This window comes from Neomonachus schauinslandi, chromosome 4 (genome assembly GCF_002201575.2).
Source record: "Neomonachus schauinslandi chromosome 4, ASM220157v2, whole genome shotgun sequence".
In the NCBI taxonomy this organism is placed as follows: Eukaryota; Metazoa; Chordata; class Mammalia; order Carnivora; family Phocidae; genus Neomonachus; species Neomonachus schauinslandi.
The window spans coordinates 69,858,295-69,881,165 of NC_058406.1; the positions used below are offsets into that span (position 1 = coordinate 69,858,295).

The 22,871-nt window shown below is 40.7% G+C and overlaps 1 protein-coding gene and 1 non-coding gene across 2 annotated transcripts in view; one reads left to right on the forward strand and one right to left on the reverse strand.

Annotated features, from left to right (window-relative positions):
* DNAI3 (dynein axonemal intermediate chain 3) overlaps positions 1 to 22,871 on the forward strand; it is a 71,256-nt gene that overhangs the window by 9,382 nt on the left and 39,003 nt on the right. The window contains exons 4-11 of the mRNA XM_021690160.1: positions 5,419 to 5,600; positions 6,189 to 6,293; positions 6,855 to 7,004; positions 8,401 to 8,600; positions 12,502 to 12,618; positions 18,042 to 18,232; positions 19,073 to 19,197; positions 21,633 to 21,722. Of these exons, the coding sequence (XP_021545835.1) occupies positions 5,419 to 5,600; positions 6,189 to 6,293; positions 6,855 to 7,004; positions 8,401 to 8,600; positions 12,502 to 12,618; positions 18,042 to 18,232; positions 19,073 to 19,197; positions 21,633 to 21,722 (1,160 nt within the window). The remainder of the gene's footprint in view (positions 1 to 5,418; positions 5,601 to 6,188; positions 6,294 to 6,854; positions 7,005 to 8,400; positions 8,601 to 12,501; positions 12,619 to 18,041; positions 18,233 to 19,072; positions 19,198 to 21,632; positions 21,723 to 22,871) is intronic.
* LOC123324685 lies at positions 1,355 to 1,464 on the reverse strand. The gene has a single exon (XR_006539959.1). It is a non-coding gene; the product is annotated as a U6 spliceosomal RNA (small nuclear RNA).

The window sequence follows — 22,871 nt, forward strand, 5'->3', positions numbered from 1 at the left end:
TGCAGGAACCTAGGAAAGAGAAGGTGGTGGCTTGGGCCAGGGTGGTAGAGGGGTAATGGGGATGGCAGGAGGATGTCAGCTGACAGTAAATGGCACTGGAACAGGGCACTCTGCCCAATAAATACTTTATTGAATTAATGAATATACCACTCAAAAACTTGAAAGTCCTCTTTCACACCTTTCTCCCTTCAACACCTCCCTATCCCCAATGAAACCATTCCACCTCTAAAATATATCCCATCCACTTCACCTTATGTCCACATCCGCAACCTTAGTCCAGACCTCCACACCTCTCATCTGGGTTGGTTCCTTAGCCCCCAGTTGGTATCACTGCTTCCACTCACTCTCCTTCAATCTATTCTGCATACCACCTGGTCATGTGTCTTTCCTGCTTAAACTCTCTCAGGGCTTTACTTTGCCATTATACCAGTCCTGGTTCTGCCTTCCTTTCTTTCTCTCTCTCTGTCTCTGTCTCTCTCCTCTCTCCCCACCCCCTCACCCCAACCTAGAGCCCACTGGCCTTGCTTAACACAGAGCACATCAAAGTTATTCCTGCCTCAGGACCTTTGCTCTTGCTACTCCTGATACCTGGATAGAGCTTCCCCCAGATCTTTATGTATCTATCTCTTTTTCAACATTCAGATCTAGACTCCAATCCCACCTCTGCAAGAGGACTTCCTTGACCTCTCCTTCACCTAGTATCATTTTATTGCCTTCATAGCACTTACCCTAATTCTGAAATTAAAGTACAGTCAATTCTTGTTTTTCTTGGAAGTTCTATACAGTTGCTGCAAACACTGAATTAGCAAATATTGAGCTATTTTTCCTAGGGTAAATACAGAGTTAGGTTCCTTTGAGCGTCTGGTCACAACATTTTCATTAGCCAATCAATACATAAACTTGTTTTATGTGTGTTTCTGTTTAAAGACACCTTATTTAATGTATATTGTTAATTCATTAACATTGAACTCATGGCCAATGGCACTATAACTCATGTCTAAACGATGCTTTTCTAAGACCCGTATTTTCTCCATAAGGCACATCCCAGCCTTCTTGCATTTAGGAATGCTAGATAGCCCTTCGGCACTATGCTTGGGGGCCATTTTAACTGGCAAAATCACCAACGGAAAAAGTACAGAAATGTGAAAAATGTGGCACTAAATAGTGGGAAGGACACTTGTTTACAGTTTGAGGGCTGATACAAGATGGAGAGCATCACCTTATTTGACCTCAGCTGGGAACATGCCCATTGGGCACCTCAAACTTTTTGCCACCGTAAGCATGGCCACTGATGACGGTAAAAGCACCGTGGCTACTGATGTTGGGGTTATACATTTTTGTATTGTTTTATTTTTTAAATATGGACTGCTTCACAAATCTGTGTGTCACCCTTGCACAGGGGGGGGCATGCTAATCTTCTCTGTATTGTCCCAATCTTCGTATATGTGCTGCCAAAGCGAGCACAGGGTTACAAATAAGTTTTAGCAAGTGAATCTGCAAATACAAAATCCATGAATAATGAAGATTGTATTTATTTCTTTATGCATTTATAATCTATTTTCACACACACCTGGCTGGCCGTTGTGCACACTCACTCTCACTCACACATGCACATGCACACGTGTACTCCCGGGGAACAGAAACTCCCTTGTACACCACTGTACTCCAATGCCTAGAAGAGATCTTGACACATAATAAGCACTCAGCAAATATTTGTTGATTGATTTGTTGAATAAATGAATGAAAAAATGGCTTTCCCTATTCTTCTCATCTAAAGAGACCACCACCACTCCCACTCTCCTTAGTTCTAAGTTCTACCTTTCACCCTGTTTTCTCCAAGTAGCACTTGTGATGATTTGTACTTCTGTATTTCTGAGTGTATTTGTCTGTTTAATGTCTGTCTCCCCCCTCTAGATAATCTAACCCTAGCACCAACACCATGATTTTACATAGTAATTGCTCAATAAGTATGTCTTGACTAAATGTGTTGACTGGCAAGAAAATCCATGAACCTGAGAATGGGGCCTGATGGAGATATTTCTGCAGAAAGTAAATGGGATGAAAAATAGATGTCTATTTATTTAAGGAGAAAAAAACCCAAAGCCTCAGTATGTTGTAGTGAGACTTGAAAGTAGGTGTTGATTTACCTAATACTAGAACATCTCTCCTCTACCCCCCAGACCTTCCAGGGCAACATTAGGACCCCTCTGACTTCCTTGCTGTGGGGTCCTGACATTGTCAACTGTTACTCAGGGCTTGTGGCTCATGCCCCAGGGAACTGGGATTCCCTTTCCTTCCAAGAACCAAGGGAACGACAAACTAACTAAAAAACTGTTGCCTAAGGGTCTAAAGGGCAATGTCTAGAGGTTTCTAGAAAATAGATGTAATTTTTACATTTAGCTAACATACATGGAGCAACACCTTTGTGCCAGGCACACTCCTCTCATCTGTTTATCTCTGTGAAGTAGGCAGTATTATGGCCATGACATAGATGGAGGTGCTGTGACTCCCAAAATTAAATAATTTACCCAAATTCTAAGTCATGTTTTAATACAGGTTAGAGTATCCGTGGTGTATTAATTGCCTATTGCTGCAAATTGCCACACACTTCGTGGCTTAAAACACTTAAAAATTAAATGGTTTATTATCTTGCAATTTTGGAAACCAGGAGTCTGACATTACTTTCATTGGGTCAAAGTCAAGGTATTAACAGGGCTGGTTCCTTCTGGAGGCTTTGAGGGGAGGATCCACTTCTTTACCTTTTTCAGCTAAAGGCTCTCTGCATTCATGGGCTCTTGGCACTTTCCTCTATTTTCAAGGCCAGCAGTGTAGTATTTTCTAATCTTTCTCTCTTTGACCTCTGCCGCTTTGTCACATCTCCTTCCTTGACTTCGGCCCTCCTGCCTTCCTCTTACAAGGACCATTGTGGTTACCTTGGGCCCTGCTCAGGGGCCCAATGATCTCCCCATCTCAAGTTCCCTAACTTTGTCACATCTGCAAGTCTCTTTTGTCATATAAGGTAACTTATTCACAGGTTTCAGGGATTAGGACATGGACACCTTCAGGGGGACTCTATTCTGTTTACCACAAGTGATTAGCAGCACAGGCTTGGGAATTAGACCTGGCTCAATTCATAATTCTGCCACTTAATGACAGTGTGGTCACAAATGACTTCACCTCTCTGAGCCTCTGCTTCCTCGTCTGAAAAACAAGGTAGCGAGACTACCTTACAGATTATTGCAGGTTAAGTTAGATAGTACACGCACACTTCCTTACATGGAGCCATCACAAAGACGGTTCACGCTAACTGTTGTTACTATTTTTAAAAGATATTATAAAGACATAGACCAATGAGTGAGAATGAAGAATCCCAAAGTAGGCTCACATATATATGGTCAATGGATTTTCAAAAAAGTGCAGCAGTTCAGTGGAGAAAGGACAGTCTTTCCAACAAATGATGCTGGAACAATTTTATATCTATATGCAAAAAAAAAAAAGAATTTCAATCTATACTTCACATCATATACAAAAATTAACTCAAAATGATCATAAACCTTAATATAAAACCAACTATTATAAAACTTCTGGAAGAAAACATAGGAAAAAATCTTTTTGACCTTGGATTAGGCAAAGATTTCCTAGATACAATACCCAAAGTCATAAATCTTAAGAAATCTTTGCTTAATTGATCTTTTCTTTTATGGAATACCAGTCAGAAATGTAAAGGAATGAACCATGTGTTACATGCAACAACATGAATGAATCTCAAAATAATTATGCTGAGTGAAAGAAGACAAACAGAAAGAATACAAACTGTGTAATTACATTTATAAATAGTCCATAAAAGGTGAACTAAGCTATAGTAATAGAAAGCAGATCAGTGGTTGCCTAGGGGTGCAGGAGGGGTGCAGGGAGGAAGGGACAGGAGGAAACTTTGGGGGATTATGGGTGTGTTCTTTACCTCAATTGTGGTGATGGCTTCATGGGTATATGCATATATTTATCAAATTGTACACTTTAAATATATACAGTTTATTGTTTGCCAATTATATCTCAATAAAACTGCTTTAAAAAAGGAAATAGCAACCAAAATGTAAAAAAAAAAGTACAGATGAAATACATAGGAGTTATTTGAATTAGCTCTGTTTCAAAATGCAGGGCAATCAGGGCACCTGGGTGGCTCAGTCGGTTAAGCGTCTGCCTTCGGCTCAGGTCATGATCCCAGGGTCCTGGGATCAAATCCCACATCGGGCTTCCCTTGCTCAGCAGGGAGCCTGCTTCTCCCTCTCCCTCTGCCTGCCGCTTCCCCTGCTAGTGCTTGCGCTCTCTCGCTCTCTCTCTCTGTCAAATAAATAAATAAATAAAATCTTCTAAAAAATTATTTTAAAAAATGCAGGGCAACTGATGTATATTGAGGGCTCTGGTCTGTAGGGCACGGGACTCTTCCTTGTACACACAGTAAGATTGTGAGGCGTGAGTTATGTAGAGCTTGAGTCTGTCTGTGGCTCCTGCTCTATCAGCTACCAGGTCAGTAACTGCCATTGACTGCATCCTGTGGAGTGTAATCTGTCACCTCCCTACCACGTGTGAGGAAGGAGCAGGACCCTCTCCTGTGCTCTGCTGTGTCCACACATTAGAAGGAAAGTATAGCATGGTAGTAAGAGTGCAGGGACCTTAGTTTGGATCCCAGCTCCCCCATTTCCAACTCCCAAGGAGAGAAAAATGGCAGTTTGTCCCTAATTTATGAAAAACTTGTATTCCAAATGTTTATTATGCCAACTGACTGCAATTTGGAATATATTTCCACATATACTCAGCGTTACGCATATGGTCATTAACCCTGCCCCCAAATTACCTGAGTAATTGTGTCATAGAGCCACTAGGGTGGGGGGGGGTAAATATTTCTGTAGGAAAATAAGCCCCAAATTCCACTCTGAGAGGCCACATGCACTTCTCCACTTGCTAGCACATCTGTTGAGCAGTAAGAGAAAAGATGTCAGGACGTCTAGGTGTATAGGGTCTGGAGAAGAAGAGAGCGGACTCCGGGACCTTGGGAGGGAGAGTTGGGGGAGGAAGTTTTGGGGGTAGATGCAGAGCTGAGACTGGGACTGTGGAAGCTGGTGGTGATAAAAAGGATAAGAAAATGAGAAGACAGCTTGAGATAGAGGAAATAGAGCACCCTCTTAATAGAGGCTCTCTCTTGAGAGGTAGTATTACAGGTAATTGTTATTTTCTTCCTTTTTTCTTTTTTTGACATTTTCTGTAATGGATATACTTACTTTAAAAATAAGAACAATGATTTTTAAAGCCTTTTAAAATTTTAACCAAGACAATTATTTAAAGCAAACAATTGCCTGTTTCCTCTTAATATTTTAAGTGGTTTTATTTAATGTCCAAATTCTACTTTGCCTTCCCCAGGTCATCCAGAAATCTATCCTTTAGTATTAACTACCCAGACCCAGGAAATATTTAACTGCCGAATAGAAGAAGATATCACAGATGAACGACCTTATAAACTTATCAAAAAAGAAGATATTTTTGCAGACTTTCAGAACAGAGCTGCAGTATCTGATTTCTATCCAGTCAAAAAAGTTATCCAGGTAAGTAGAACATCCCTCTTTATTTTTTAGTCCTGCCTCAAGAGGTTTCTGGTACATAATAACAAAAGGCAGAGAGATTGTTGAGTTCAAATCTGTGGCATTCCCCCTGCCCCCCACCCCTGGCCCGTTACGTTAGACAAATGCTAGCTTGCCCACACCTCCTTTGGAATCTGCTTGATAATCCTCTGTGAAAAGTCACCTATCAGTGACTGATTCTTACTTCACACCCAGAAAAGCTTATCCTTGCCCACTTTTAATTAGAATAAGAATCTACTCTTATTTTCCCATAATGCTTTAATTTTTTAATTCATAATTTTGGTCTGATTTGTCTCCAAACATGCTACTGAGCACCAACGTCAAATAAAAGGAATGCTTCTTTTTTTCCTGTTAGAAATAAAATTGCGTAGTAAATTTCCCTAGACCTACTGAGTTTTAAGAGCTTTGTTAATAGAATTTTACAACCTGGGATTATGAGCCATAGATTAGCACTATGGTGGTTATCTTTTATGATTGATTAGAAAAATATCAATTTTGTATCTGAATAAACTGAAAGAAAACTGACCTTCTCTTTTGATTATATTCCTATAGGAATATCCTGGAGATGAGCTTCTGGTTGTTTATGACAAAGACTTCAAATATGGACTTAACTTTTATCTTATTGGAACTGAAGAGGGCAAAGAAAACTATTTAAATGTAAGCAGATGCCAAGTTTGCATTTTGTTGATTGTTGGAGGGAAGGAATACCTCTGGGGGAGACCTATACATGGTTTTGATTATTCTTGTTCACTTCTCTTTCCCTGGGACCTAGACCAGGTTCTGGCACTTAGAGTAGGTAAGAGATGAGCTAAATCAAACACCTCAGAGTAACAGATACTCTACTTATTTGCCTTTTATTGTCCCAATGAGAGTAGAAACAATAAATCGGGAGTAGTATTGCTCTTGGCCACTCTTTGTCCCATACTCCTGGTTCTCCTCTTGCCATCTCCATGACTTTGGGTAAGTTACTGAACCACTTGTCTGCAAAATGGTGGCACCAATAGTATCTATTTCTGGGGCTGTTGTAAATATTAAATGGGCTTTTTTTTTTTTTCCTTTTGCTTAGTTTCCTTCTCCTAGTTGAAAAACATGAACCAAGAATAAAGAAAATAGGAAGTGCTTAATTTATACAAACATAAAGTTTATTGTGAAATATTCACATGCAGCTATAACTTACTTTTGGTCATATATTTTAGAGTGCTATTTATTTTACTCTAGTCCCCAGAAGTACCAGAAGAACAGGAAGAATATAAAGAGCATATTCCAGAAGATGTATACATTTATAAGCCGCCTATCTCTAAACCATGGGTTTCTTTGGGCAGTGAAAAAGAAATTGCGGAAGAATTGGTTAAGGAATCTACAAAGCAGGTCAGAGGCGTGGATATGATCTTCAGTGTGCTTACCTCTCTATAATGCTGAACAACACTGATTCCTGAGGGATCTGTAAGGTTTGCTATGTTTGCCAATGGGGATGTGGTATTTCCTTTGATAGAAGAATGGTCATTGTTTGGGGTATTTGGGTATTAAGGGTAGAACTGTATTCCCCAAAAGAGATATGTTGAAGTCCTAATACCCAGTATCTCAGGTGACCCTATTAGGAAATGGGTGTCACTAATCCAATATGACTGGTGTCCTTATAAAAAGATGGCCATGCAAAGACACACAGACATAGGGAGAACACCATGTGAAGAAGGAAGCAGAAATAGGAGTGATGGATCTACAAGCCAGGAAACAGCAAGGATTGATGGCTGTCACCAGAAGCTAGGAGAGAGGCAAGGAACGGATTCTCCCTGAGAGCCCTTAAAAGGAACAAACCCTTCAACACCTTGATCTCAGACTTCATTCCTGTTGTTTTAAGCCACCCAGGCTGTGGCCCTTGGTTACAGCAGCCAGAGGAACCTGACACAGCGGCATTCCAAGAGCAGCCCCTGAGAAGAAGATTTGTATGTGAGTGATTTATTATGAAAGTACACCATAGAAGAATAGGAAAAGCAGCAGGACAGGGACATAGCAGAAGTCCTACAAGGATGCAATCTCAGGCAAAGGGCCAGTAGAGAAAAGGCTTTAGCTTGAACCCCTAGGGGAACTCTGGAGTGTAAATGACACCTGCGTTGTCCCAAAGAGAAGCAAAGGAGATGGGCTGACACATATCTCCCACCAGTCCAACACTGGTGAGTGCCAGTCGCTTCCTATTCTTTTTACCTTTGTACCAAAGTGCCCCCAGGTAGCTACAGCAGTGCTCTGCAGAAGAGCAATAGGGGGTGGCCCTGAAAATGGAAAGCACACAGAGCTGGAGGTATAGTATAGCAAAGTATAGAAAGAGATTTGAGGGCCACCTGGGTGGCTTAGTTGGTTAAGCACCTGCCTTTGGCTCAGGTCATGATCTCAGGGTCCTGGGATAGAGCCCCGCGTCTGGCTCCCTGCTCAGCAGGGAGGCTGTGTCTCCCTCTGCCTCTGCTTGTGCTCTCTCTCATTCTCTCTCTCTCAAATAAATAAATTTTTGAAGGACGGAAGGAAGGAAGGAAGGAAGGAAGGAAGGAAGGAAGGAAGGAAGGAAAGAAAAAAAAGAAAGAAAGAAAGAAAGAAAGAAAGAAAGAAAGAAAGAAAGAAAGAAAGAAAGAAAGAAAGAAAGAAAGAAAGAAAGAAAAAGAAAGAAAGAAAGAAAGATTTGAGAGGATCTGAGCAGAGCACCAGTATTGTCTACCAAACATCCACTTTTCCATGGACTTGATTCTGTTACTTTTACTGCTCACATGTGTTGCAGATTACATATATGATTTCTCGAAAACGAAGTGAGTTTGGAGCGCCAATTAAGTTCAGTGACCAAAATGCTTCCAGTGTAAAAGATGCCTATATTGAATGTACAGCCTACCCAGATAGACATTTTGCCCTTAAGCAACTTGAGAAAGATGTTGGCATGCAAGTAGTCCCCAAAGTCAAGGACACAAGCACCCAAACAAGATGGTAAGTATGCGATGAGGTTGTATATTTTCAAAGGCAATTACAGTAAAATCTAGCAACATCCATGCTTATTTTGAAAGATCTTTATAATAAATAGAAATGGATTGACAATGACAACATAGATCTTCACAGAGCAATTCAGGCAGATCTAATTATACTCAACAATACCTTTTAAAATCTCAATAGGAAAATAAATAAACATAAATAAATAAAATCTCAATAGGAGAAGGAGAGACAAGCCTGTAAGAGTGTAAACACTATGAAGTAGGACAATATTGATGCTGTCAATAAGCACACTCCTGCTTTCAGAGCAGGGGCCCTGTGGTCTCTCGCCTTTGCCTCCTAACCACTCTATTCCACCACCCAAGTGATCATTCTCCCATATCAAAGCAGATTGTGTTAGGTCACTGCCTAAATCTCCTCTTTGGCTCCGCATGGCATCCAGAGCCCTTAGGATGGCATGAGATCCTCCTTCTTCCATGACAAGGCATTGTCTGCCACTCCAGCCTTGGCACCCTGTTCTGAAACAAGCTCTTGTGCTCCAGCCCCATGGGCTGTTTCCAGCTTCCAGAATGTCTGCTTTTCCACATCTTCCTGCCTCTGCCCATGCTGCTCCTCTTACATTAGCCTACAGTTGGGCCACATCATCTAACACAAACCTACTTTATAATAAAGGGTTGAATATCTCATGTAATTTATTAAATACTGAAAGTGAAAAACAGGATGGTTGTGTGGGTACAGAATGATTGTTGGTGAATGGATTGTTCACCCTCATGATCGTGTGGCTGCCTGGGAGCTCTGGCCCCCTGCCACTGCCCAGCATCATGAGAGAAGATCGTACAGCAGATCACTAGCCCAGGACGATTCCAAATCCAAAATTCAAAGTACAGTTTCTACTGAATGCATATTGCTTTCACTCCATGCTGAAGTAAAAAAATCACAAGTGGAAGCATCATCAGTTGGGGGCCATCTATAAAAGCAATAACCCCCATTGCTATCTACCCCCTTACTCTATTTCTCTTCATGTTATTATCATCACTTGATATGTGTTGGTCATTGTCATTCTTCTCTCACCTCTGCGCCCACCCTGCCTTAAAATTTAAGCTCTATGACACAGGAACTTTGTCTATTTTGTTTATTTCCACATCCTCAACTCCTAGGATATTTCCTGACATACATTTATGAAATGGAGGAAGGAAGGGGGAAGAGATGGTTGGAGTTAAAGAAGAATGTGCAGAACAGATGACTGACCTGATTTCACAGTGTCAAGAGGGGGCTATGAAATATGCAGTGACCAGGAGAATCAGGAATCAGCAGTGTGGAGTGAAATATAAAACATGCTTTTCAAATCTATGTAAACCAACAAGTCAGAAACCATAAAAATGCAGTGATAAAGTCAGGGCACATACACATCAATCAATACCAGGGGTCGGAATAAGAAATAGGTCAGAAACAAGGGAGGCAGATGAATAGGCCAGAATTAAGGAAGGTAAAAAAGAAAGACAGGATCAGTAGTCAAGTCTGGACAGAGAATCAGGACACCAGAGATCCACAAATACCAAGAAGTGAGGCTGAGACAGGAGGGAGAGAGGTGAGACATTAGTACCAAAGACACTTAAACTTTGAGACAAATTTCTAAGCCAAGCCAGACAGAGACTTTTCCTATGTTCCTGCCAGGGTGTGGAAAAGTAACGAGAATGAGTCAGCCAGGATAGACTTGGCAGGTAGACTCAGAAGAGGACAGGGAACTTCCAACAACAGGAACCCAAACCAGAAGACTCTAGATTTAGTAGCTTCTCAATGAATGCTGACTCATACCAAGTGACAGTTGTATCTATATAGATGGAGTGAAAGATGAGAAGTAAGTGAGGGTCTTGACCCATGAGATGAAAACAAAATATATGAATCAAAAGGTTCAAATCTAGGATGCTGGGAGAATGCTGGTACTCCTTACCAAGATCAGGAAATCAGGAAAGGTAGCTAGTCTGGGGTGGAGAGGCTGAGAGATAACAATTGTGGTGGAAGTTAAAAAAAAAAAAAAAAGAATCAAAGGTGAGGTTCAAAGAGGACGACAGTGAAAGCAAATGTTCACTGTGTTCTTCCCACACACTAGGCATTCTTCTAAGCACTTGGCATGCAGCAACTCAATTCTCACAACTGCCCTCTGAGGTAGGCACTATCCCCATTTTACAAATAGAGAAACTGAGGCAAAGCCAGGTTAAAAATGAAAGCTCAATGTTCAGAACATAATTTAAATGTGAAGCAATAACAAATAGATCTGCTGAGAAATAACAAAACAAATCACATTGAAAAAATAAGAGTGATTTAGTCATGTTGCTTCTTGGATGAAACCCATAGGTGCCATGTAATTTCTTACTTAATCCTACCTAGAGGATACTAATGTGTGCTAAAAATTAAGAGGTGAAGCTAAGATTTGAACCCAAGTCTCTCTGGTTCCAATGCCAACATTCTTTCTTTCCAGCACTCTGCTTTATGCTACGGATACTGGGCTACTTAGGAGAAAAAAGCATGAATGCTTTATTAAACATAAAACTCTCTTTACGCTTTGTTTCATTACTCTTCACTTAATATATTTGCCTCTCACAGAGACGTTTTACTAACATTTATCCAACATGGATTAAATACAACCTAATATTTTTTTGAGCACTTACAGTGCGCTAGGCACTGTTTTAAAAGCTTTGCATGTATTAACGCATTCAATTTACAATGACTCTAGGAGCCAGCTACTTTGAGAATTTCATTTAAAGATGAATAAACAGACACAGAGAGGTTAAATAATTAGCTTGGGGTCACAAGGCTTGTTAGTGATAAAATCAGGCTTCAAAACGAGGCAGTGTGTCACCAGAGTACACACTCTTAATGACTGTGACACACGACCTTTCTATAGCCCCCTACCCTAAGATCAAGGAGCTCACCCGGTCCAGCGGGGGAGAATGCCAATGCCCAGATGCAACAGGATATGTTCAAGGGTGCAGGTGAGCACTGAGGGCAGACTGGATGGAATAAGCTTTCTCCCAGAGATCACGTTGCCATCACTGCTGAAATGTAAATTGTTTTTAGTTTTGTATATAGAGAGCAGAGTTTCTCAGTCTCAACCCTACTGACATTTTGGGCTGGATAATCCTCTTTTATGGAAGGCCATCTTGTACGTTGTAGGGTATTAAACAGCATCCCTGGATTCTACTCACTATATGCCGGTGGCACATTCCAGTTGTGATAACCAAAAATGTTCCTGGATGTGGCCAAAAGTTCCCAGGGTGTGGGGGTGGGGTAGGACTGCACTGGTTAAGAAACACTGATTTAATGAAATGAAGAGCAAGAGAATGATGAACAAATGTGGCAAAGTGTTAATAGCGGATGAATCTGGGTGAAGAGTGTATGAGATTTCCTTAGATCCTTCTTACAAATTTTCTGTAAGTTAAAAATATCTAAATAAAAATTTAAAAAAATAAGAACTTCTTGATTATGTTGGAAACAAATACATAAATACTCAAAGTATTTCAAAAAGGCAGTTAATATCAATTATCTAGGATAAAGAAAAAATTCAATATATAGAATTTAAATAAAAAATAGTATCTTATGGGGCGCCTGGGTGGCTCAGTTGGTTAAGCGACTGCCTTCGGCTCAGGTCATGATCCTGGAGTCCCGGGATCGAGTCCCGCATCGGGCTCCCTGCTCGGCAAGGAGCCTGCTTCTCTCTCTGACCCTCCCCCCTCTCATGTACTCTCTCTCATTCTCGCTCTCTCAAATAAATAAATAAAATCTTTAAAAAAAAAAACAGTATCTTATTACTGTTACAGAAAGAAACCTTTGACCTGTCACAAGCTATATTTACTTTCTTTTGTTCTAATTTTTGGTATTCGATTTTCTTTTAATATATTAGGACATATCCCAAAAATGCCATTACACAATATTATCCAAGAGAATTATCAGAGGAGGAAAAAGAGACATTTGGACAATCAAAGCCTTTGAGTGACTTTCTTAACAACACATGTATAAGGTAAGAACTGTCTATTAAATTTTTAAAATAAACAAAATGTGTATGTGTACCTATAGCGATAGGTCTTAAAAAGCAACTCGGTCCATGGTGTCTAGTTAGAGAGTATGAAGAGTTATCAGATATGCATGACCATGTGACAACATTCTCAGTCTTTCCTTTCTATTGCCAGGCAACATCCTAGACCTCCCAAGCTAGGGCCACACCAGTGTTCACCTGTGAGACGTATACAGTTGAGTGTGTGAGGATGTTTTCCTAATGGCAAATTAACATCTATTTACCCTGGTTCTTTTATTTAAGTCTTTCTTCTCCACTCCCTACTCCCCTTCTTAGCTTCATTAACTTGTATAAGATGGCAAAGATGAGGATGCAGGGGATGTGGAAGATTATCATGATGATGATGATTTTTGTAAATGATAACCTGAATTCGATTCACATGTACCTTTGTACATCTTATCCCTTGCCACTAATTCCTGTGTTGCTGCCACTCTTACTGAATCTGAGAGAGAGGTGTCTTCAGAAACACCCCCCCACACACACACACACACACACACAGACACTGTTAATAGGACCCTGGGGTTTCTAAACCAGAGAAGAGCTTGACAAGGTCTCATCAAGTCAACATCAGAGTTCAGAGAAGTGGAGCCAGTGATGGACAGGTCTGCCAGGTGTACCCTGTAGGTTGGTTTCCATGTCTTTCCAAAATTAAAAATTTTTTGGTCGAATTCATACATAGCCCATATTAAGTTTTTGCATTTTTAAGAAAACACCATTAATTCTTTGAGACTTTTAAATATCCTGAAAATTGAACAACTCTCGAAAGTTGTTACTTATGTCTGGGGGGAATCTGGTTCAAAAATTCACCAGAGATGCAAAGAGAGTGCATTAAACTAGATAAAATACTTTATGTATGTATAGTTTTGTTTACTCCAGGTCAAGGCTTCTTGTGAAGTTTAGTAAAACGTAGAACAAAGATAGATGTTCCATCAATGCCTGATGACTAACAGCTGTTCAACAGCTGTCCCTTGCTGACGTGTCATACTTTAGCTAGCTTGCCTGCTATTTCCCTGTGCCAGCCACCAGAATGACTATGGAATCAAAGCTTGGAGAGCGGAGGGGACACAGTGGCTGTTAACAAAGAGCCAGAAACCCAGAGGCGGGAACACAGTCTCTCCTCACAGGATTTCCGTACTAGTTGGTCTCTGGAGAAGATATTAAACATGCAGAAAAACTGTATATCTCATGGCAAGGGTAGGGGACACACTACAAGGCAGAATTCCATGAAACCTCCAGAAATTGCCAGAGGTTCAATGTTTTAAAAAGGGGGTTGCAGTTGTGTGGACTCTGCTGGTTGATTAGGGGAAATGAAAATCAGGTGAGTTTACTTCGGACTTTGAAGCAAGCCTCATTTTTTTTTTTGTTATTGTATCTTTTAAAAAATTTTTTTATTGTTACGTTAATCACCATACATTACATCATTAGTTTTAGATGTAGTGTTCCATGATTCATTGTTTGTGCATAACACCCAGTGCTCCATGCAGAACATGCCCTCTTTAATACCCACCACCAAGGCCTCATTTTCTTGTCTGTTTGGTGACAAATGCATTTCTGTTTAGGCTACAAAACTAAACAACAAAAACAGAAAAACAGAGTGCATAACTATTTGCCACTCATTTACCGGAAGCATGCTATAGTTTTTCCAGTGGGGCAATGAGAAAGAAACAAGAAAACCTAAGGTTTGTTTCCCCATATCAAAATTTAGTCCTTAAAATTTTTCCTGATAAGAATATTAAAAATGAGAAGTCTGTGTACAATCCATTTCAAAGCCATAAATGGCCTATAGCCAATTCTTAATTATCCACATGGTGTATTATCTTTAGACCTGGGTGTTTATTCTTCCCTTTCAGTTACCATGCTTACTGAGAGAGGAATAGTAAACAGTTTTATAATTCCCTCTCTGAGATGTGGGAAGAAGCAGCCAGAACTATAAGAAAAAGAGGAAAATTGGCACAGGAATTATAATAGCACCGGTCAAGAATAAATAAACCCACAAATATATCACTGCCATGTTTCCCACTCTAAAACTGTTTAAGGTTTATTCAATTTTTTAAAAGTTAATATAAGGCTGGTTTTGATCTGGGAATAGTGCCCTTTTAGAAATGAGTTCTTTCTTAAAGAATTTTATCCATAAAGAACCTAAGGGAAGCAGTATTTGCAAAAGAAGGAAATGATAAGAAAGGAAAGAGAACTTCAAGGGATTCTCAAAGCAACTAAAAAACATTTGTTTTTGAGTTAAAAAAAAAAAAAAACTTAAAAAAAATACTTACAGGAGCGCCTGGATGGCTCGCTCAGTTGGTTAAGCGTCTGACTCTTGATTTCAGCTCAGGTCCTGGGATCGAGCCCCAAGTCAGGCTCCATGCTCAGCTCGGAGTCCGCTTGAGATTCTCTCCCTCTCCCTCCCCCCCAGCTCTCACTCCCTATCTCTCTCTCTAAAATAATAAATAAATAAAATCTTAAAAAAGAAAGTACTTACAGGCTCTAACTGAGACGATGGTTTTGCCAGCCTCCACTTCATCACCCTCAGAAACTGGAGTGCAGGAAAATAAAGAAACAGGAAACCAGAGAAAAGGTGCTGTCTTCACTTCTCCCTTGTGAATTAGTTCCCGGTTCAGGCTGAGAGGGAAGAATCAGGAAATCAGATCAAAGGCCCTGACTTTAGCTTGTCTCTTGGGAATTTCTTTCTCATTTAGGCTGAAACAGGAAGAAAAAAAAAAACCCACAAGATTTTGAAAAAGCTAACAAATGCTTCTACTTGAAGCTCCAGGCTTCGAAGCTAGCCCTCGTGGGTGTTTAAACGTGCATGTGAATCACCTGGGTATCTTGTCAACATGTGGACTCTGATTCAGTAAATTCAGGGTGGAGTCTGTGACTCCTTTTTTGGCAAACTCTAGGTCATGATGGTGCTGGGGGCCCATAGACCACACTTTAAGTAGCAAGGTCCTAGTTTGGAAGGTAAAATACAAGAAGAATTTAACCAAGAGTACCCAATTAAGCAGTGGACGGTAGTGTTAATTCTTAACAATAGAGGTATTAAAGGTCACCCTGTTTAATTACATTCTTAGGAGTATCTATTATAATATTTAGAGTTTATATTTAATTGTCTAAGGAGGGTTTTTTTTCTTATTTGAGGAAATTCATACTCAAGAACCACTCTTTCAGCTTACCATACCTATTAAAAAACCAAGCTATTTGGACCCTCAATCATTAGGGTAAAACGTTGGGTGACATCCTAATTGTGGGAAAGCTCCAGAGGCCTTGTGAGTGAGCTGAGCTTTCAAACCAAGCATATACAGGGGCAATAAACATGACAGAAACTTACAGCAATTTTTGTTTTGTTTTGTTTTTTGTTTACGGTACCGCTTCTTTCAAGAATATACCTCATTTTCATATCATAAGCAAGTGACTGAGTAATGGTGAAATACATTAGTCAAACTCACAGAAAACAGAAAATCTAAAAAACAATATTTATACGCAAACATAGACACAACTACTTGAAGGCTCAGGAGAGTGACCAAAAGTTAGCAGAAACTAGAGGGGAGAAGGATGAGATTTGCAAGTTTGCAGTGCTTTTTCTATAATTATTGCCTAATCCATAGGAGGCTCAGGTGACAGGTCTGTGGGTGGTAGAATAACCAAATAGGGGAAAGTCATGGAAGGAAGGGAGCCCCAGATAAGCCAAGACCCCAGATCTACCTAAAAAATCTAATCAGATCCTAGGCTGTAGACTAAAGTGCTCATTTTTAGGGGAAGCTCTAGGGGAGTCCAGAACAACCAGCATCTACAAGCTGAAAAAGTGAGCAGAGATTTCAGCTGTTGTTCTATACAAAGAAGATAGAATTTGGAGTTCGAGTCCAGAACAAATTTCACTTTTCAGAGGGAAAAAAAGAGAATCCAGGTCTCTACAACATATCATTTATAACAACCACTTTCATTAAATATGTAAAGTCTCTAACCATGTGAAGAAGCAGGAAAATGGGACTCTAAAGTTCTTCCTGATACCACCTCTGGTACCAAAAGAGGGTTTTTTCCCCCCAACACCAAATAGTATCCTCTCCCACATCAATTCTCTCTCTGGAGTTCTCTATCTGGAGTTAGTGCAGACTCCACAAGTTAAGGGGCTTAGTCCCACAAGCCTGCCCCAACTTCAGACGCCAGTCTCAAGTCCCAGGGGGGCTATGCTTCTGACTGACCAGCTATAAATCAGTTTGATAATTCTCCAGAATGACTCATTTAACTCAGGAAAGTGCTCTCCTTACTCTTACCGGTTCATTGTAAAGGATACAACTCAGGAGCAGCCAAATGGAAGAGATGCACAGGACAAGTGATTGGGGGTGGGAGGTTGGGAGAGACGTGCTAGGTTCCCAGCACTTTCGAGTATTCACTGAATTTGGAGCTCTTATAGTAACTTTTAAAACAGGAGCCAGTCAAGTCAGGGCCCTAGGCTACTAAGAGATGAGCCTAGCACTCAGATTGTTCTTGAAAGGGCAGTATTAGCCTTGTTAGCAGGATAATTCTTAATTTGAGGGATTGTATCATGCATTGCAGATTTAGTAATAGAATTAAACACAGTAGCACCTCCCAGGCACTGTGATAACTAAAACCACCACCACCACCCCCACACACCTACACACACACACACACACACACACACCACACTTCTAACCTCCAAATCGCCCCTTGAGAATCTTTTATTTTAAATTTTATATATACAATATATACATATATATTCTAATCCTGATTAATACATAACCCTAAATATATATGTATATATATAATCCTAATGATATATTTGTATAGTAATTAGTATATATGAATATTCAGTACTGAATATGGCTAAGAAAATTGCCTTTTCTGTCTGTTTGGGGTTTTCAGGAAGCGAATGAGACCGAGTTTAAAGTAGAGGTTTGCTGAGCGTCCCGCTGTGTAAAATTTTTTTTTAAAGGAATCAGGATTGGGCAAGGAGAGCTTCAGCAAGGTCTAGGCCAACCCCTGCAGGGAGCTCCAGCGGGAAGACGGCCTGTGGGAGGAGTCCGGCAGGAGGTAGAGCGGGGCAGGCCCCGTGTCCCTGCAGCTGCAAGCTCAGTTATGGGCCTGGGCGAGCATATCCTCAGCCTGGAAGCCCGGGTAGATCACGAAGGTGCTCCAGGCCATCAGCTAACAGCCTCCTGGCACTAGAAGTTCTGAGTAGCACACAGCTATGAGGTTTTTTTCTCTTAAGGCATTTATTTCACATGGGGGTAATCGTCAGTTACCAAATATAATTGAGAACATTTTTTTCTTTCCATATAAATGAAGGAGGATCTGCTGAATTGAATAGTAAAATCCAGTGTCTTGGGTTTTTTTGTTTGCTTTTTTAAACAAAATAGTGTTGAAATAGCCCTGCAGCAAAATGAAATCATGAACACATTTATTGATGACTGGAAGTGCCTGGCAGAAGAAGAAAGCTCCTTTGGAGACAAAACCGATACGCACCTGAAAGAGTACCAGTCCTTTACCGACCTCCATAACCTGACAGAGAAGATGATCACCTCCGTCTCGTGGCATCCGACCATCTACGGTGAGATGAACAGGACAGTGGTTCTCTTTTGTGATGGCACAGAAATAGTCTGTGGCTTTTCTAGTAAAATGACAAACTAGCTCAGTTTCTCAGTTGCAGTAAGACCACTTCCAGCTGCAAAGCGCACCCGCCGAGCACTTTCGGCACCCCTGCCATCCTGTGTTCTCCCAGCACCTCACTGTGGTCTCTACAAGGACAGAACCAGAGCTCAAGCCAGGGAAGTGACGGCTCAGGTCACCTAGCCGATGCAGTGCTGAATCTGGATTTGCCTCAGCCTGTTGGGACTCCCAAGGCTAGCTCCTTTTCCCGCCCTCCACCCCTCCCTTCACATGCTCTTCCTATCTGATTAACGGACAAGAGAGGAAACACACCTCCCTTAAATCACTCAGCAGCCAAGGGAGGGGGGAGCCAGTGCAGGTGGAACCACATGCAGATGGAACCACGAAGAGAAAAAGGTCTTTTCCCTCTTTTTTCCTCCTCCTCTCCCCCGCAGTGGCCCTTCTCAATCTCTCTCTCTCTCTCTCTCTCTCTCTCACACACACACACACACACACACACACAATTCATACTAAATCTTTGAAGTCCATTGTTTATTTAATATTAACAGTACATCTCAGTTTGGACTGACCACCTTTCAAGTGCTAAATAAGCAACATGTGGCTACTGGCTACCGTATTACCCAGTAGAACTCTAGGAGAACTCTTGGTCTCTTACTGAATGTATTTATTCAAGTTTCATCAAAATGGAAATGAATAGTGACCACGTTGAGCAGCAAAACCTAAAAACATTTCTCTATGTACCGTTGCTGCAGATTTTAACTTCGAATTGTGTTTCAATCAGGCCTAATAGCTGTGTCCGTGGCTGTACGACTCTCCCTTGAAGAGAGAGTCCAGTTTTCTGGTAAACTGTTGTTGCAACCATCACTGATTCTTTTCTGGAGTTTCTCGGATCCCATACATCCTCAGGTAATTAAGGAGAGGTGTCCACATAGTCTAAACATTTCGAAAACTATGTTCACATTTATCTTTAGCAGTTTTAATTGCAAAGTACTTTATAACCAGTTAATATGGTAAGTGCTGGTAAAGTTAAGCTTTCTTCAATTCAGAATTTGTCATCAATTTGAGCAAAACTAAAGTTTACACTTAGTTTATTGAAAAGGTTTATTGAACAAATCAACATGTTATTTTCAGAAACGATTTTAAGAGGACTGTTAAAAAGCAAACACTTTCATGGGCTTTATTTAAATACTATTTGTTCAAATGCAAATAGATTTTTTTAAAAAGATTTTATTTATTTATTCATGAGAGACAGAGAGAGAGACAGAGGCAGAGGGAGAAGCAGGCTCCCCGCGGAGCAGGGAGCCCGACGCGGGACTCGATCCCAGGACCCTGGGATCATGACCTGAGCCGATGGCAGACGCTCAACCGACTGAGCCACCCAGGCGTCCCAAATGCAAATAGATTTTAATTTCACATGAATTTCCTCAGTTCTGAGGATCACCAGTAGGTGACAGTGATGAGTACAGATGCCAGTGTGGGAAATAATGGGGAGGGGTGCAGACTACAGCCCTGGAGAGTGGACAGCCCATCTGGGGGGATACTACTCTTCAGCTCTCTTGTTGCCAGGTGGTCTTACTTGGTTTAAAGAATCCAGATCAGATTTTTTGAGTGAAATCTCCCAATTTTTAAATAGTTCAACTAAAACCAAACCAAACACACAATTCAAATAAAACAAGTCTGAGGACTAGGTTTGCTCCACACGGTTCTATTTCTATCAGCTGCTCAAAAAGAGTTTTGCTTAGGGGAGGGTGCTTTATAGTGTTAGATTAAGTTTTTTTAATGTACTTAAATATAATATTTTGTTTCTATAAAGTATTATATATCTAAGGATTTCCCTAAAAAACCCTAGCCTTTCCTCCTAACTTCTTCCCTAATTTATCTGAATTCAGGCAGTTTTACTATAATAGATTCTAGTATTTTAATTATTATAGACCTAGAGATCAAAATGACAGATCTCTAGTTCTTTCCTATCAGCCTAATTACCACAAAAATGGTAAGTAGGGGTTTTCTAACATTTTCTAGTGGACTAGGATTCCTCTCCAGTCCACATCATGGAAGTGTGGCTGAACTTTCACGTAAATTAGGAAGAGGAAAAAAGGACCCTCTCCTTTATTTTGAAGACTAGCTTTAAAAGACAAGCAAATAATTTCTTAAAGAAATAATGCAAATGATTTCTTTTGTCTTTGTTCTATCAAAACTATAGGACAATATTTAAAAAAAAATTTTTTTTTAAGATTTTATTGGGGTGCCTGGGTGGCTCAGTTGGTTAAGCGACTGCCTTCAGCTCAGGTCATGATCCTGGAGTCCCTGGATCGAGTCCCGCATCGAGTCCCGCATCGGGCTCCCTGCTCGGCGGGGAGTCTGCTTCTCCCTCTGACCCTCTCCCCTCTCATGTGCTCTCTCTCTCTCATTCTCTCTCTCAAATAAATAAATAAAATCTTTAAAAAAATAAAATAAAATAAATAAAGATTTTATTTATTTATTTGAGACAGAGAGAATGAGAGAGAGAGCACATGAGAGGGGGGAGGGTCAGAGGGAGAAGCAGGTGCCAAATATGATTACTATACCTATTCCTTCACACGGGTAGATTCCTTGCAGGGCTTCCTTCTTACCTTCCAATGCTTCAGCTTGTTCACCTTCTCGGTCCTGGATTATTCTTTTTTTTTTTTTAAAGATTTATTTATTTATCTGAGAGAGCTAGAATGAGAGAGAGAGAGAGTACATGAAAGGGGAGAGGGTCAGAGGGAGAAGCAGACTCCCCACTGAGCAGGGAGCCTGAAGCGGGACTCGATCCAGGGACTCCAGGATCATGACCTGAGCTGAAGGCAGTCACTTAACCAACTGAGCCACCCAGGCGCCCCTCGGTCCTGGATTATTTTAAAATTTGAAATATTATCACTGGCAATACTTCTATCTTTTCTCATTCAACACATTTTCTTTTTGAGTGCTTACTCTGTGCCAGACTAGCTAGACAGCAGGGAACAAAACAGAAAAGTATCTTGTCCTCACAGAGCTTACCTTCACACTTCTCAGAAACACTAAGCTTAGTCTTTCTGTTTTAAAAAATTGTAACATCTCCCAGCAATGACCCATGGCGGGTGGAGGAAGGGGAGACCTGGGCCCCTGGAGAACCTACCTCTCTCATACACATAGCCAACGTTCACAAAACTCAGCAGAGGCAACTTTCCATGCACAGGTGGGATTCTGGGAATGGACTCTATGTCCACGTTTCTTACGGACGGCTATAAAATTCAACTTTTGACTGTCTTAGCATTATTTTCTCACTATGATCTTAATAGGTTTTCTCATTCTCTCTTGAATTTGGGGGGGGTTTACTTTAGTTAATGCTGGAGAGCCCAGATGACATCTTTTGCTTCAAGTTCTGTCCAAGTGACCCTAATATCATTGCTGGAGGCTGCATAAATGGGCAGGTAATTACAGATTTTTCCCCCCAGCTATTTATTAATTTAGACAACATTCTGTAATATGTTTTGATTGGTAGTTTTTCTTAAACTTAAGGATTCAATTTGGCCGAAGGAAAGTATGCCAATTGTGTGCCAAGAACTGGGGTATATAGATGTGTTAGACATGGTATCAGGGCTTGAGGTGTCCACAGGATAATCTAGTTATAACTGGAAGAAAACTGAGTCAAATCTGTTTGTATTTGTGGAACAGAACCGCATATTGTACAAGATTCCACAGAAGAACAACAACACAAGCATTAATACTTCTTGGTCAAAAGTCCTCTTCTGACGTTTCTCTAGGAGTAGGAGTTAGGGGATGATCCAGAATTTGAACAGCAATTCACTGGGAAAAATACATATATTACCGAATTTACATATGTATAATTTAATACCATATTTGTTTTCTTCTCTTTTTATCTAATGTATATGAAATTTAGATCCTATCTTCCAATTGCCTATTTCTCCAATAAAGCAAAACAAAAATCTTAAAGCTGTTTTATGATCAGAATTGAAATTCACTGTGACCCAGTGAGTTTGACCATTAACAGTATATGGTCTTTCTGTGTGTGGCTAGGAAAACTTCCTTGTGATTGAAAATTTAAGTGTCTACAGTGCGGATGCCTGGGTGACCCAGTCGGTTGAGTGTCTGACTTTGGTTTCAGCTCAGGTCATGATCTGAGGGTCATGGGATTGAGCCCCACATCATCAGGCTCCATACTCAGCAGAGAGTCTGCTTGAGATCCTCTCCCTCTCCCCTGCCCTTCCCCACAAGCCTCTCTCTCAAATAAATACATCTTTCTTTTTTTTTAAGATTTCATTTATTTATTTGACAGAGAGAGAAAGAGACAGACACAGAGAGAGCACAAGCAGGGGGCGCAGCAGAGGGAGAGGGAGAAGCAGGCTCTCTGCTGAGTAGGAAGCCCGATGTGGGGCTCGATGCCAGGACCCTGAGATCATGACCTGAACCGAAGGCAGACGCTTAACCATTGAGCCACCCAGGCGCCCCTAAATACATCTTTAAAAAAAATAAATGTCTACAGCATCCATGACCATTTATCCAGAACCAAAACAACCAGGAAAACCATTTTTCCCCCTCAGTTTTGTTCAACAATAACT